The sequence below is a fragment of the Hetaerina americana genome, unplaced genomic scaffold (assembly GCF_022747635.1).
Source record: "Hetaerina americana unplaced genomic scaffold, ioHetAmer1.1.p SCAF_3, whole genome shotgun sequence".
Lineage (NCBI taxonomy): Eukaryota > Metazoa > Arthropoda > Insecta > Odonata > Calopterygidae > Hetaerina > Hetaerina americana.
This window is the reverse complement of record NW_027286874.1, coordinates 48,550,510-48,568,119: the sequence shown is the minus strand read 5'-3', so window position 1 is coordinate 48,568,119 and position 17,610 is coordinate 48,550,510. Positions and strand designations below refer to the sequence as shown.

Here is a 17,610-nt window from a genome sequence, read left to right as displayed (position 1 = left end):
TATGTAACTTTGGTTTATTTGCTAATGATTCAAGGTTAAAGTAAGTGTCTGACTTTGGTTCCGTAGATATTACCATTCAGTGGGTGTATTGAAGCAATTAATGGTAAGGGGAAAACTGGTTAAATTTCTATTCTAACTTTGCTCTTCATTATTCTGTCATAAAGTTGCTCCCTGTGATTTCTTCAATTTTGGATTTTTACTATATTATGGTATTATGAAAGCAGTTGGATATTGATTGTTTGTTGTGTTGGTATATCGTTAGCACATTTAATTATAGTAAAATCATAACTAAAATACAGTGAAACTTGCCTAAAAAGGGCCACAAAGGGATAAAAATGTTGACCTCTTTATGATACATTTGAACACCAAAGTGAGGTACTGTGGAGAAATCACTTACATACATTTTCCTCTGCATACATAAGGGCAAAAACTGTACAAAAATATATGTACTTATTCTTTATGGAAAATAATTACAATTTTATTTTTTATATCTGCTTGGTTGCACCTTAACTTTGCTGAATAGAATTTGAATGGTTTGATTAATTTTTTAGCATATCTCTTTCTTTTCCCTCTGAACTATTTATCAGGTCCATCACCAACAGATCGCAAATCATGGAGATTTTCCTTAAAAGTTACAGGTTGTTTGTTTTCAACTTCCTTTTCTGAGTTTGTTCCCTATGTAATTTTCCACTATTCTGATGTGCAAATACAGTACTTCCTGTGGAAATCACCAGTGTGATAATCAGACACAAAATGACTGAGTGAGCCTATTCCGTGTTAGAGAATAATGTACCCAAATTTTGCTCAAAATCTTTCAGTCAAACATACAAGTATTAAGCTCAATATTCTATATTGAAGTTGTTGAATGGTTATGAATAATGCATTAAATATTTGACAGCAGATATTAATTAGGTCAGTGGTCCTAATTTTCCCTTATAGAGTGTACATATTGAATTTTAATATTTGCTCAATTTTGTTAAATGCTGGAATTATTTTTTTTACTTTTACAAATAAGCTGTGCAATCAGAATAAAGGAAAAGTCTGTCCTTAAAATTCTTCATGCAGATGGGCCTCCCAGTCAACACAAGTCACAAAAGCTCCAATTTTTCATCCACCTCTCAAAAGTCACCGAGGACTTTTGCAAGCACCCTAAGCTTCATTGCCATCTGATTCTATTTGACATTAATGATTCATCTCTGCTTTGCAGCAAAGTCATTTTTTTAAGCACTGTTTAATTGTGCACTGACTGCCTGCCATGATGCTTATGCCCAGAACACATTATTACTAATATTTACTAACTGACTTAATATTGAGACATTCTCCACTTTGTTCAGTCTCACTACAAGGGATCAGAAAATTTGCTTACAGTATAAAACTTGAACAGATGTATAATTCCAGTCTAGTTTTATACTTGGGAAATATGGTGGGTTCCCAAAGAAAGTGGTTGCTTGCCAAGGTGACTCCTGCGTAAAAGTGGCCTTTGAATCAGGTTTCACTGCAGTTGCTTTAATTATAAGAACTTCATGTAACAATGGATTGAATATGCCATTTTTGGATATTAAAACAATTTTTTTATTGCAGCCAGGGGACTAGAAAATTTCTTGAATTTGTAATTTTATTCTAGGTTGATTTTGTTGTGGATTTAACTGGGACCCCAGCACCATCTATATGTTGGTACAAAGATTCTAATGAAATTTTTAGCACCCGTCGAACTCGAGTTGCCACAGGAAATGGCCGTAGTTCTTTGACTTTCCATCAGGTGGGATTGGCCGATGAAGGAGAAATACGATGTACAGCTACAAATAAGGCAGGACATGCTGTGACTAAGGCATCACTCAAAGTTGAAGGTGAATTACATGTTTACTTTTTGCTGCATTATATTTAGTTCTATAAATCTGATGAAATAGTAATGTCTAAAAAAATTCAAGATTTTCATTAAATGAGTGCATTAGCAATTCTACTGCTACTCACCTCCTCTTTTATAGAAATCCAGGGCTCCCACTAAAATTTCCAAGCATTGGAGGGATATTGAAGTGGCAAATATAATGCCACAGAGTATCACTTCAAAAATTAATCCATATTATCCAGGGATTTTAAATAAAATTTCACTGTGAAACTTTTATTCCAAGAAAGGGAAATAGCAATTATGTACATAGTGTTTACTGATTTTCATAAATTCTGAATATCACTGCAGAAACTTAATTTATGAATAATTTAGACTGTAGCCTCAACAGTTAAAATTTGTCATTGGAATAATTGCTGCAAGATAAATTTTAGTGACATCTCAATTTCATAATAACATGCAAGTTCATATTAGTTGTATGAAATATTTAATTTTCTTAAATCACTCAATAAATAATGCATTGATTTAATTGATTAATTTTAAATTAATATTGTCTTTGAATTTCAATTTTATGCATTGGAATAACTAATCTAATGTACATTTAAACATTGGTAATGATGTAATTCCGAGAGAGAGTTGTCATATTAGTAACTTAAAAAAGCATTCCATTGTTCGCATGTGATGCATTAATGGAATGTATCCCATTGACATAAATCCACCCAAATATCTCTTCCAAGCTGAGAAAAGGCTGTAATTTAAAGCTTGTATTATGTTCAGGGATATAATATTTATGACATGATTCTTTAAACAAAAATTCACTTTTCCTATTAATTCTTGTATATTCAGATGAGTTGATGTCTATGAGTTAAAAGAATTCAGCCATTGCTGCATACCTGCAGATTTTTCAGGGAACTTTATACTGAGGTCAGAAAAAATTATGTACAATTCCCTGAAAAAGAATATCTGTGATTATGATTGATTTTGGATGACATTTAATAGATCAACCTTCTTGCGGTCATGACTAGCCCCCATAAAATGAGGCAAAAATTCTTCTCTGGTGTTTCTAATTGATTGATATAAATTACTTGAGTAATTACAGATCTATTAAGGATTCCATGTGAAAGTCAACATGCTTTAATAAAATGAAGAACTACATTAAGTTTTGAAAATGTAAATGGAGACCAATGACCGTCTAAACCTGCAAAAAATAGTCTTTATCACCCCTTCAATATCCATCAACTTTTATGAATTGTGTAGGTATAAGCTGCATTTTGAGAGAAGTTGGAGGTAGAGTTCCAAGCAGTTCATGTTATGTTCCCTTCCATGTGTATTTACATTATGAAATTTAGGTATTCTACCCTTCTCTGAAGATAGTTTCCTTAACATTTCTAAAAAGTGTGCGATTCCATTTCAGTGAACATTGAGTATGCCAAGATTGAATTTTCTAACTTGAATTTCTTGAAAAACTAAAATGATCACATAATGCCCAAATTTATGTTAATGACTATAATTTTTGCAAATTCACTCTGGGTGGTGAATTACAATGATGGTATAGATAAAATTAATATGATCAAAGAAAATCACCAAGCAGACCAATATTTTTATGGATTAATTATTTGAATTAATTTTCTTATATACCAAAATATTTTTATTTATTTTACGTAATAAAGCACGGCCTCGATTAAGACTCCCACGCAACCTCCACCAAGAACTTGGCCGCAGTGAAGCATCACCTGTAGGTGAAGATGGTCTGCTATTCCACCTTGATGAAGTAATAAAACTGAGAGTGGGTGTTACTGGTCGTCCACAGCCTGAAGTTACATGGTATCATAATGGAGAGAAGTTAACCCCTGGGCTGAAGGATAGAGTAGAAATCACGGACTCTGGAAAGCACTCATCTCTCAGAATATTGGCTGCCCATCGATCAGATCGAGGAGAATACCGTGTAACTGCTGTTAACTTACATGGCCAAGATACAGCATCATTCCTAGTTACAGTTACTGGTAAGACGTGTTTGTTTTTAACAAGAAGTTTGGAATTATATTGTTTTTGTCATTGATTGCATTGTTTCAAAGATATATAATTTGTATATATATATACGAGGGTGGTGTGAAAAGTTTCCGATCTAACAAAAAAGTCATTTTTTCTGAAATTTTCTGAGGTCGGAAACTTTTCAGACCACCCTCACCCGGAACCCTCCAGTCAGTAGTCCAACGCTCTACCCACTGGACTACCATGACCCACATATATATATATATATATATATATATATATATATATATATATATATATATATATATATATATATATATATATATATATATATATATATATATATATATACACACACATATACACACATAGTAATACCATAAATACAGTAATCAACCCGAAGGTCGGTTTGGTAGGTGATGGTAGAGTTCACCCAATACTAAGCCCTATACGGCATGTGAAAATTCACACATCAGGGTAGGGGGGGCCAGTTCCTTTCCCTGTGCCGGTTGTGATTTCCCAGGAAGACCTGATACCCGAAAAAATGGAAGTTAACTCTTAATATGAAAAAAATTGAATTGTTATATTAAAAAATAAGCAGCTACTCATATGTCAATGTTCATTCATCTTTGAATCTCAGAAATTTGGCATCACTACTGCTGAAAAATTTCCGCAGTTATTTTCACAAGGCTTGTCATGTTCCTCTCACAAAGCCATCTTCACATCCAAGTAATGCGTTGCTAATATCACATTTTTGAAAAGGCATTACGGTATGATCTGTTAACTCTCCACCAGGACTTTTTCAATCACAAACACTGGAAATCGACAACCGTTTCATTCTTCCCATCTGTGTGATGTCATGAGTCGGTGCCTTATAATCTTTTTTTCATATTCAACTGGCAGTTTCAGTGAAAGCTTTGACCATTTAGGAGTACATGAACATAAATATTTTTACTCAAATCTGCATTTACTAAATACACCTTTTGCTACCTCTGAGCTCTCTCGTATTATCCTATCAGTCGAAGATGGGCCAAATGCATTTGAGCTTCCTTGTTTCTGTATTCTGAAGGGTAATGCATGACTTTGAGTTTAAATGCAATACTCAATGACAATCTTCTCTCTTAAGATCCCATGAGGTTATCTTCATTTTAACTTTTTATGCAATGCATGGTCTTTGTTATTTTTTGATATTATGGAAATTTGTTTTAAAAGCAGCCATTTTTATTGTCTTTACGATACTTTCATACAACTTGAGGTTGAATGCCTGTAGACTCAGAGTTTATAAGGAGAGATAAAATGTGTCTATTAGCAGAGGGGCAACATCCCCATTAGCCAAAGGCATATTTTAAGTTTCGTGGCAGCACCACATGTGAGATGAAAGTAAACGTACTGCAGTATATTAATTTGTGATTTAATTGGGGGAAGTACTTTTAACAAAATATTAAAACTCTGTTGCATACTACTCACTCTAAACAGTGATATTATTGAAATTTGTAATCCAGGCATCCTGAATTGCCTTGCACTTATAGTTCAAAGTTATACCCATATACCACTGGCCCACTGGCTGATTTTAGAGCACATTTTGGAGTAAAAAAGTTGATCTTATGGGCTGGGAAATTGGTATACATGTAAACATTATTGACAGCACCTTCAGTCTTCAGACACTTATAGATATTCTCAACTGCTATTGAAGAATGTATTGTGTTATCAAAAAAATCATTCATGAATACAAGATATTGTAAGGTCATATTACTGAGAATAGAATTATAAAAGACACAAAATGTGTAAATGGGTTAACAATGGAAATGACTATGAAATATTTAATTCTTGCCTTAATGTAGAATGTTAGTGTTAATTTTTGGGGGGTAAATTACCATATGAGTGATAAGAGCAGATTTTCAGGGTACTTTTCTTTGCCAGCAAAAAAAAGTCCTTTCCATCTAAAAAAACTCACATTTTCTTTTGAGGAGGTAGGAAGAAGAATGGACTTATAAAAAGTTCAAGTATCTAAAGCATGAGACTCTTATTATCCTTGAGCTAAACAATTTTCTTAGTCAAAATAAAAGTTCAGCCAAATAAAATGCCGACAGCTTTATTTTTGCAAAGAATAGTACTTAAAGTAATTCACATGCGCACAGCCAAAAACATGCTGCTGTTAGTCCCCAGTTAACACATACATATTTTGACTATGAAATGATCACCATTATATTGAAGCTACCACTTAGATTATCCCATTAAATGGAAGGCATTTTTTAGGAGAAATATGCAAAGAATAAATGCGAATAAAAGAAATTATAATGGCAAGCCCCTTGTGTGCTGTCATTCTGCTCAGCAGCTCTGGCATTCACATATACTTTCGAGAACTCTATTTAAGCATGCTTATGATATGAGTTGGCTCATTAACTACAAAATATGGGGAAGTGTCTTAAATTTTTCCCTCTTGAAATATTCACAAATTAGCTAACAAGTAAATAATTATCGTGGAGGAATGTATGTTGAGTATCAAATGAAAACTGTATATGTATTAGGGTTTTAAAGGTGTAGGTGATGCTTAATTTATTTTCAGAATTAATTTGGCCTCAATTACTCAAGACTTTCTTAATCTACACATTTCTCTCAAACCATCGACTCTTCATTGATTGATGGAAAGTTTTTCAATGCATTAGAATCAACTTCAAGTGAGACAGACAATTGATATGAGCTTGACATTATAGAACTGCTAGGCTAAGTTGCTAAAAAATCGACATGACTGTAGATCAATGCAGAACAACTAGAAATTTTTAAAAGAATTGGTGACCCTGAAGTGACTGTTGTAATTGAATACTTTTATCATGCCTTTTCCCACATCCTTGAAGAAATTGATTAGTATAGCCCCTCCTCTCTCTTCTTATTTTCCTTCCCTCTTTCTTCATCTCTTTTTCCTCCCCTCCTTGCTGAGTATAAGATAGAATTTTTGTTTTCTTTGCCTTACCCAATGATGATACTAATGCACTGAAACCCCAGTCCTATGATTTTGTAATTTATTGTGGTTTGTAAAGGTTTTCCATCAATCAATGAATTGCAAATCATTAGCACAAAGTTTTGAATGTGCAAATTTTAATTATCTTTTACTCTTCATTTGTGTGTCTGTTTGGTTATTTGACTCTCATCCATTTTCTCAATGTGCTTGAACCAGTGGAGTACACTTCCTTTGCACTTTTCTTCATCACTGGTGTATGCCAACCTCATTTTTAATAGCACAATCATTAATTTCTCGTATTTCCTATTTTTACTGCAATTGAACACCTTAAACCCACTGCGTTTAGTTGACACATATTTACTGTAGCTCATTGAGTTTTCACTTTTTTACCATGATTTTTGGAGAACTGCACCTTTATACTCTTGCCTTTTTTTGCTGCCTTTTTGATTTTTTGATGGGCTCCACATAAGCCAACCACTTTTCTGCTTGCATTCCTACCCTTGTAATTCTTCTACCTTCATCAATTCACCATCTTTCATGAACTTTCTGACAATATTTATTAAATTACCTGTGTGTTCAGTTATTTTTCCACTACTCCCTCTCAATCATTCTTCCCATTCTCCTTATAAAATACAATGCCTTAAATTTTGAAGAAATGTACTCTCAATTTAATTGTAAATGGTTTCTATTGTCTCATCCTCATCAAGCCTATCTGAAACTTTTGGTAGGTCTTGTTAGCTCTCATCCAGCAATATTACATTTTTATTGCATAGAAAAATGGGTACATTTATATCACTAATCGTTTAACCTACAACATCCATGCAATAATATATCACAAATTTTCTATATTCATGGATGTGCTGAACAGCCATGGTGACATTAGGAACCTTTGTTTTACCCTCTTCTTTATTTCAAACTTCCCATTTACGTTCCTGTTCACTCTTACTATTGTCATACTTTTCTGTGATGACATTCAATATTAACTAAATCACTTCATTGTCTTTCAGAAACTTTCATAAATTTCTTATATGCCTTTTTGTGTTTACTCTACAAATAAAAAAATCCACATCACTTTCTTTCTCACATCTACGTCTTTCTGGAGTACATACTTGCTGAAATATAAAACTTCTCTACCAGGGATAAAACCACACTGCACCTCCAGATATTTTTAAATGTAATTTTTTCACTCTTAATGTAATTTCAACACTATTTTCACTGCATGTACCTGCTAGTGATGGAGTGTAGGAAATAGCATGCTGAACATAAATGAATCTCTTTTGATAGGACACTAGCTTGTCATAAATGGTGACAGTTGACTAGGGATATTACTAAATTTTGGTTTTCCTTGTGGTATGTAAACAAAAATACATGAAAACTGACCACTAGGATGCAATAACTATGTATAGGAAATGCTACTCTTGTCTTGTTGGTGGCCTTTCTTGTTCTCCTTTTCATTATTTGTTGCAGTCATATTACCGTAAAATAGTGAAGCTGTTATTTGTGGTATAGGTCATGTAAGGCTGGAATAAGGCTTTCTCCCTATGTTTTATACTCCCTTACATCATTAAATATTTGCACTTTTTGATTTATTTATTGCCATTTTGTGTGTTTTCATCCATATTTCCACGTTCTGAATATCTTCTTGTCGGACAATAAAATCACAATCACTGTTGGCTGTACCTTAAAGTATGCAGTCACCAGAACAGAAGTATACTTGGGAGTTAATAGTGTCACAACTTTGATTTGTTTCTAATACAAATAACAAAGGACTTTTTTTCTGTAAAGGTGAAATAAGTCCCCTCATAACACCCTCATAGAATTTATTCATGGTTGAGTATGGAAATTCCATTTCAAAATGTAAGTCACTTGCTGTGAATATTGCAAAGCTGAAAATTAGTCTTTTTATGAACACGGAATATATCTCCAGTTTGTTATTTGTGGATTCAATTTTATACACTCAAAGAAATACATGTATCATCCTCTTCTGAAGAGATCTGAGGGAATCTTGTAAGTTTTCGAGGGGAGATGCAAAAGTTAAAAAAATAAATAAAGATGTAGTTTGAAGTTGTCTCATGAAAGTAAAGACGTTTTGGAGGGAATTGATAAGGAATCACCACCTGAAGCTGTGCATATATTTGATGGACACCCTGCACAAACATGCTATAAACATCCAATAAACACCTATCTTTTCTCATTCTCATTGTGCCTCACACTAAACCACATCATTCATATTATTTGTGTTGAATAATGTGTGCATATAACTAATAGGCTATGACTTACAATCTTTTGGTAGATCGCCCCATGCCTCCATCTAAAGTTGATGTGCAGCTAATGCAGGTAGGGGACACTGGCAGTAAAGTGAATGAAGAAGAAGATGGAAGGGAGGAGGCAAAACCATCTTCTAGATACTATCTTAAGCTTTCCTGGTCACCTCCAGAGGATGATGGGGGATGTAGGGTTGGAAGCTATATCATTGAATATTATAGGGTAATTATTTTTATGCCATTTCCTTGTAAAATCAAGGATTAAAAATTTTAAGGCATGCCCAAGGCAGTCAATATGATAATATTAATGAATTTCTCGTCAGGTGTAAATGCTTATGGTTTTCTTCAAACTGTTGAAGTGGCATAATTTAAAAGAGAGTTGTGTGATTAATTGATGCTTCTGATGAATTTATCAGTTTTAAACCAGAAACTCAATTTTGTACCCATAACAAAAGCATGGAAAAGTGTGCAGTTAATTTTCCATTTACATTTTTCCTATAATTCTAACTCAGATTTTGATCCAGAAATTTAATCGGTGCACAGAATTTCATCCAAAGTACTTTTTTCTTTTTTTTCTCTCTCTTAAACTTCTCAGGATTGTAAAATTTTTGTTATTTAGTTGCAAAATCAAAAGTTTTAATCCATTTTTGTACATAATTGGCTTCAATAAGACCCATCCCTGCACATTACGTTACCCAGCAGTTGGATTAATGCATGCAAAGAAAGTGTTAGACCAGGTGCACAATAAATTAATTTTTTTGGATGAAGGGAAATGATATCTTTAGTTAATTATCACCTAATTTTGATGGGATTTGTTGAACATAAGCAGAATTGATTATATTTTCAAATTAGTCATGTATTTATAAACATTTTTAGATTAAGCCATTGGCAACTTTCCCAATACTAATACTTCAACACCAGGTTTTAGTTTCAATAGCTTTATTTGCAGTACCTTATGTAAATAATTTATATCTTTTGGTAAATGATCAATTTTAATCTCGGGGACTTAGCTGAATAGCTGTAAGCATAATATAAGAGTATTTAATAATAAAAATAGTACTATGCTGTTAATTACTTTTTATTTTACTATTTTTAAATTTTATCATTCACTTATTTCTTCCTCAGCATCCTCTAGTATAGCTTATAAATGCTGAACATTTTGTATAGTAGATTTCTCTACCAGTAACTCATATCCTTTAAGTGTACTGTTTTTTTTTCTGACTGATTTTCTTTATTATCTGTTGTGATATTGATTGGATTTGAGATGTCGTGTTATTTTTCCAAGGCAAGTTTGATTGTACTACGTGGGACTTGTGTGTCTCCTGACATTGTCTATCTGCACATGTGCATTTTAATCATAATAATAATAAGAATAACAAAATTCTCATAATACCTTTTGATGCTTTCAATACCACATTGAAATTAAATCATCATCACAGTAGATATTTCAACCATTGAATAAATTATTAAATCATTTAGAATTCTATTGAGTAAAACTTCCTCTACTCTATCCATTTCTCAGTCCAAACACTTCTGCTAAGCTATTCATGATTAAATTTTAGCTATATACCTGAATATTGGTCTTGCACTTCTATATCACATGGGGTAAATATGTAAAAAAGAGTAATGACACATTTAGTCCAGAGATGATGATTGGACAGTTCATACAAAAACCTTTTTGCCCTTCCCTTTTCTGAGCTGGGATGGGTTTCAGTTTCCTGTATGGTGAGCCGAATGTCCATAAGGCAGGGGAAATGCATCCATGCTCCCTTTGTCAATGGCAACTCAGGTCAGAAAGCGGTAACCACACTTTACTTCATCTTGGAAGTAAGGGCTCCACAGGATATAGCAGGATTGGGTTGCTGCATTGATATAAGTTTCATATAGGGAGATGGACTGGGAGGGGGGGGGGTGAAGGAAAAGATCTCATTTGAGGTACTTGTTCCGGAGGACGGATCTCAATCATGTTGCTGGCTTCATAACTTTGACCTTTTAAATAAAACTTGGGTCAAGGCCTAGATGCAATTTCTAGTTTGACTATTTATGAATTTTTATTCCACAAAAAATTTGTATATAAATATCAAATGAACAAAATTATTTTGTATGGTTTATACTTGATACTACAATACCACTATGTGGTTCTGATATAACAGCATCATAAATTTCCCCTCAGATTTTGATAATACCATTTTTTTCAATCCAAAACATATAATAGGCTTTAATCATGTGAGTGAAATTAACGTTTTTATTATCAATTGCTCACATGTGCTTGTATAGAAGACTATGACTTAAATACAAAATGATTTATTTTCCTAAAATTTTATGTTTTATAGCTGTAGGAAGTCACTTAAAGAATGAAATGAAACTTACTATGTTATAAATCTGCTTTAAATTTCCCAGTAAAATATATTTACCCATACTTTATGTTGCTGTGTAATTTTTTAATGCTATGTGTCAAGTTTCAACGCAGTAGATATTTTGAATTCACAATGGCCTTGCATTTTATTCATTTCTTTTTGATTTATTACTCAGATTTGTATATCAAGAAGTTACTGCTTGTTTAATGATATGGTGTGGAAAATTCTTAGTTTTGATATGTGCTTCAGTTGTTCTAATATATGTAATAACAGTAAAAAAGTGGGTGCATTAGTTTGGTTTTGGTTAATTTTTTATTTTGGATTTCATTGTTTCTTTTGATTTTTTAACGTTTCTCAGATTGCTTTGATGCTACTTGTTTCTAAAGGGTCTTTTGTGCTATATGTATGTGCTTTTTGGAGCACAGAGAAAAATGATAGTCTTGTAAATTAATATTAATGGTCAAATATTTTGTTCAAAAATGATGAAATATGGAAATTGTTTTCTAGATCGGATGGAATGTTTGGCTTAAAGGATCTACCTGTCGTCAAATATCTATGTCTCTTGACAATCTTATTGCTGGATCAGAATATCGATTCCGTGTAAAAGCTGAAAACCCTTATGGCGTGAGTGACCCAAGTCCTGAGACAAATACAGTTTTTCTGCCTGACCCAAAGAGAGGGTATGTATTGACTTTGTAAAAGTTTTAATTGCATTTCATTTGTATAATTACTATTAGTTTGTTGGACTTACTATTTTAGGCATAATAAAATTAAATGTGTACACATATGAAATCCTACCTGCAACGTTAATCTTACCCCGAGACTATATGATTATAAATGCATTGCTGTTCAAATACAGATGTTTGTCAAGTTACCTAGAAGTGGGAACTCAAGCCCAGAATGACAATGTTACCAGTGTGAAGGGAAAAAGAGAATAATGTTGAGTTATAAGAAAGAGTACTCTTGCTTAAAAGGAAATTTGACACCATTATATCAAAGTTTTGCATAAATTAGGATCCAAAATATTCAGCAGCATATGCAAAACTCATTCCCACTGTGTTTGCATCTCCTTCTGTTTTGCACCAGCCCATTCTGAAGAATTGCTGAAATTACAAAGGTGGTAGCAGCACAGTGGGATGTCTAACACAATACACTTATCCCTGTCCTCTCAGTTGATTGAATTTTCTTGAATCATCTCTTATGGATCCATGTCTCAGAAACTGGGAGCTTCTTTCAGTAATGAAAATATGAAGATGTCACTGATATTTCAATCTTTAAACAGATGAAATATTATTGAAACACATAAAATGACCCAATGGTTTTTCTTTACAGTAATAAAATCACCTTCTTGTAATGATGAGTTTAACTCATTATCTAAAGATAAAAACTACAGCATTGTCTTTAAAAAATGATCCAAATATGTCTGTTCAGCTCTCTTTTGAAGTAGTCTAAATGGTAGTTTGAACTGGCGTTCTTACATCGACAATTCTGTATTGACCTATGTGACCTGTAGTAGCATTGAAGAAATATGTAAAACATTGATCAGTGATTTAATAATGTTTCTGAGGTAAAGCCCTCTCTCAGTTCCTTGGAGAAAATGAACTTCTCTCTAATAAGAACAAATGAATGAATCATCCTGGGGTGGTATACTCTCTCTCTCATCTTGTGCCACTCTTCATCCAATATTATTTCCTGCTCATCACTGGTAGCCCTGCTGTCACACACTATTACTGCTTACATACGACCTCTCTCTGATTGAACACCACTGCTCAGGCGTCACGTTGTGGTCACAAATGACCTTTTTATACTATCTTTGTGGCAAAGAAAAAGAGAGATAAAGGAGATGAGGCCATTTTTTAAACTCCTGGGTGATTTTTACCAACTATTTAACCAAGGCATCTTGCTTTGCAATGGTAATATGCATTGTACATACACATTTAACCATGGGTGTTTAAAGTTTCTGATAATTATTTACATATTTGCTTTAACATGCATATTTGGCACGTTTCAGTTTGAAAATGAGTTATTGTGTATATCATATTTAGTAATATGCCCTAAATAAAAAAGTATCACAACCATTTAGTCCTTCATCTCAATGTGCCTAATTATTGTCCATTAGGATGGTTTCTGTATTGTTGAGCTCATAACCATAATTGCATTTTTGATGATTTTTTTGCATGAACTTGAAGGAATCTTTAGCTGCAGGGTGGATATCATACCTAACATCATTAAAATTATTTTGAATTCAGCCTGATGCATGCTCCAGATCGAGGGCTTGAGCCTGCTGATTCTGAGTGGCTGTTGGAACAAGAGAGGCACCAAGGAGAAGAGGAGCAACGAGAGAAGAGAAAGAGGGATGCTGAGGAGGATTATGAGTGGAGGGATGAAATAAGAAGACGTAGGACAGACACAACTCCTTCCCCTGGCGTATCTCCTATACCTTCTCCATCATGGGGTGGAAATACCAGCCCACGGTCTGACTTTGCCACTGACAAGAAGGGACCTTTCCTTTCTGATGAGAATGATGGTAGCGGAAAAGGGAGAATGGGGAAAGATTCTCCCAGTGGTGGAGCAGAAGGTTCTGAGTTTATGTTGGTACTGGTGCCACCAAAGGAATCAAGCACACTACACGAGGATGTAGGTAAGTTGTTTTTCTAATTTTTTTTAAGTAGATGAAAACCTGACATCTGAATTCAGTATTTTTTGCTATTGATTTCCTCAGGATATTTGGAATACCGAAGGCAATCTACCATGAGTGAAGATCCTAGAGAATTAGAACCGATGGATGATGGTGAAGAAGAGGAAGAAGTTTCTATGGCACCACCAATGTCTCTGTCAGCACCAGTCATCAGTGGGATGGAGGGGGAGGGTACTGATTATGCAGCTACAATGAACATGACTCCATTGAGAAATGCTGTCAGCTCAAGTGAACTTTTGCATGAGAGAGCAATGGCTAGAATATACCAAGATGCTGCTGATGAGGAAGCAGCAGCTGCTTCAGCAAGAAGGGGGAGTGCCGGGGCATCTTTAGTTAGACGAGGGAGCTCTGCATCTGCCAGGCGAGGGTCTACCAAGAGGAATTCGCGGGAACTGGAGGGGAAGATTAAAACTGAGGTGAAGCAACCAAGTCTGAAGGAAGGGGTGGTGGAAGAGGAGGAGGAGGTTGAAGAAAAGGAATACAGGAGAGGAATTCAGAATATAGATCATGAGGAGAAAGATGAAGAAGAATGTGATGAGGAGGAAGAAGCTGAAGAAGAAGAAGAAATTGGAGAAATGGATGAGTATGATGAAGAAGAAGAGTTTAGGCTCATAGAGGAGCGAGATAGGAAGAGGGCAGAAGCAATCAGGAGGCAGGAACTAGAACTAACTGCAAATGAAGAGAGGGAGGGTGGCTTGTCATTTGGTGTTGGTGGTCGCTCTGGTAGATTGGTGATGAATCAGGTTGTGTCACAGTCACCGCATAGTTTTCAGTCATCTGTACCCACGACAGCTGCTGTTCCAAATGATATGAACAAATATAAAAAGGTGTCCCCACCTAGGATGACTCATGAAGGTTCAAGAGATGTGACTTTGAGACAAATTCCAACCACCAGACCTCCTATTCCAGCTCTTCACATAAGTACTATTGATGATTTTTCAGATGATGGGAAGTCATTGGACCCTACATCTGTGGTAATTGGGCACTATGGAGATATCATCAAGGAGGTGACCAGTAGGGTCAGAAGGGCTTCTCCCACCATATACTTGAGCAGGGAAGAACTCAAAGCTCAGGTGGAGGAGGACTTTGATCCCTTTGAGCATGGATTTTTGCTTGGGGAGACAGAAGTAGAACGAGGGTTGGACACGACGGAGCAGAAGATGGTGGATGAGGAGGAGGAGGTAATAAAGGCAGAAATTGTGGAAGAAAAAGTTGATGGGGAAGTTCCAACTTCATATGTGCCAGAAGACAAACCTGAAAGAAATCAAGACCCTGAAACTGAAAATATTGCTGTAGTTGAGGTAACTGACATGTTGGATGTCGTTCCAGTAACACCACCTCCACCTCCAAGGGTCCCAACTCCTAGGGAAAGGGCTGTGGAGGAAAGGGTTCGTCTTATTATTGACTCTTTAACTACAGCATGTCTCCTTGGAGTTGCATCTTGGCTTCTCATGAATGGTTGGGATTTGACAGCTGCGGCACTGGTTGGATTAATTGCTGCGAAGGAGATGTACAAAGCGATCATAAGAAGGTTTCCATTTCTACGGAGGACCTAAATTGAACCAGGAATGAAAAAGTTATGGGTAATGATTTTTTCAATTTAACTAAGTTGGCAAACGGAGGTCTTTTTGAGGTTTCTGTTAAAGTCATCATAAATGCTGCCTCAGAGTTTCAATGAAAGGCTTCTGAGTGTCTTTTATTTTAAAAATACACTATTTCATTGTCCACATTCCCAAAGCTGTGTTTTTATTCTACAGGTTGCTATTGAAATTGGCTTCCTTTCTTATATGTTTACTTTTTGATCCTGTTTTACATAAGAGATCTTGGAAAATGCCTTTCAGCAGTTGATGCTGACTAAGCATTGGTGGCTTTCTGTATTAGAGCCATCAGTGTAAATTAACAGGAGAAATTTCATAAGCATTAACAAAAAGACATCACTGGCTGTCTTTGTCATTGTGATTATTAGGTGATTGGTGGAATTGACATGTTATTTGTTTTCATTGTTATTGTTGAATGGAAATGCTTTCCAGCCTGTTTTTATTCTTGCAGGAAAATGTTTGTGGCATTGAATGATGTGAAAAATATTAATTTCAATGATTTTGCTTGTTCAGCAAAATTTTTGTCATATTTTTCAAAGTAAGGGGCTAAGGTCACTTACAATCGTTTAAATGTTGTCAACTTCTCCATGGTGGCTAAGGCAGAAATTTATTTCCCCTATTTAAAATACTCATTGTTGATTTAACCAACTAAAATATGCAGTTTTACATGGGCTTGAAATATTGTCATCTTATTTTGATGTGCTTTTCAAAAGCTCAGGAAAGAAGTTGGCTCAGTTAGTGTAATTATCTTTATCCAAATAATCTTTTATTCTGATTTTAATTCCATCATTATTTCTTTTTATTTAACCCATCATCTACATATTAAAAACGTTGTTAAAACCTTATCTGTTTAACATCTGTCGTATATTTTGCTTCTTTCTTTCTTATTCTGTAGTGCAAATGCAATTCTATTGTTATTCTAATTTTCGGAATGAATGTACATTAGATCATGTTACTATTAAATTTTACCTAAAGTCATATATGTGTAATGGAAAGAATTTTTATTTTCTTATAAATATGCCCTTGAAAACCTTTTTAAATTTACCATAATTTAAATGCACCCTGGCTTTATAAAAGTAGTGAAAAGTAGAAGTGAGAAGTAAAAAAAGAAAGACATAGAGGTGCAATAATATATGTGTATGCTGAAAACTCTGATATCATGAAGTCGGAACATCAGGAAGTAGTGAAGAAATGCATTCTTGAATTTTGTTGAAAGAAAAATTTCTCTTGAAATTTATTCATTTAGAGCTCATTCGTCTCTCTTTTCCTGATGCACTCATAAATATCCTCAATTAATTGTATAGCTACAGTGAAGGTGGAGGTAAAGGGTGTCCATTAAGTCTCAAGTGGTGAAAGAGGGCAAAAATATACTTAGAAAATATGTCATTCTGCCAGTAATGTCATGAAATGAAGTCCATGGGCCATATAATATTTTAAAGGAACATGTTAAACAGAACTCTGATACTGTATGGGATTTCTTAAATATGACCTTCAATTAATCGTTCATGTTGTACAATTGCACTTTTATGCTAAATATTGTACTGGCCAATCTTGAATTAGGGAAAGTTGTGAAAGTAAAGTTAATTATGTGATGTGACTATTTGGGGTAGTCATTTTTACAATTGTAGTTATTAATTATGGAAAATCTGTGATTCTCTTTTCTTGATATATAATCCATATGCGTTTTAAGTTACACCCATTTGTGTGTAGCGAGCGTTGTAGTGGGGGAGCCGAATGTTTGCTGTATTGACATACACAATAGGGCAGTATGCCTCAAGCTACCATTCATTTAATGATAAGGTTTTTATTGGCAATGAACTTCAAAGCTGCTGACATTCATAGGGAAATTTATGCTGTTCGCCAACTAAGTGATGAGTGACAGTGTTTTGCATCAGTGGT

The 17,610-nt window shown here is 34.5% G+C and overlaps 1 protein-coding gene across 2 annotated transcripts in view; it reads left to right on the top strand.

The window, feature by feature from the left end:
- Nucleotides 1-16,691, top strand: part of MnM (myomesin and myosin binding protein) — a 75,942-nt gene extending 59,251 nt beyond the window's left edge. For both annotated transcript variants that reach the window (XM_071587169.1, XM_071587170.1), the window contains 6 exons: nt 1,625-1,847; nt 3,514-3,846; nt 9,088-9,281; nt 11,923-12,095; nt 13,665-14,056; nt 14,138-16,691. In XM_071587169.1, the coding sequence (XP_071443270.1) occupies nt 1,625-1,847; nt 3,514-3,846; nt 9,088-9,281; nt 11,923-12,095; nt 13,665-14,056; nt 14,138-15,669 (2,847 nt within the window). In that variant the 3' untranslated portion in view covers nt 15,670-16,691. The remainder of the gene's footprint in view (nt 1-1,624; nt 1,848-3,513; nt 3,847-9,087; nt 9,282-11,922; nt 12,096-13,664; nt 14,057-14,137) is intronic.
- The last annotated feature ends 919 nt before the right edge of the window (nt 16,692-17,610 follow it).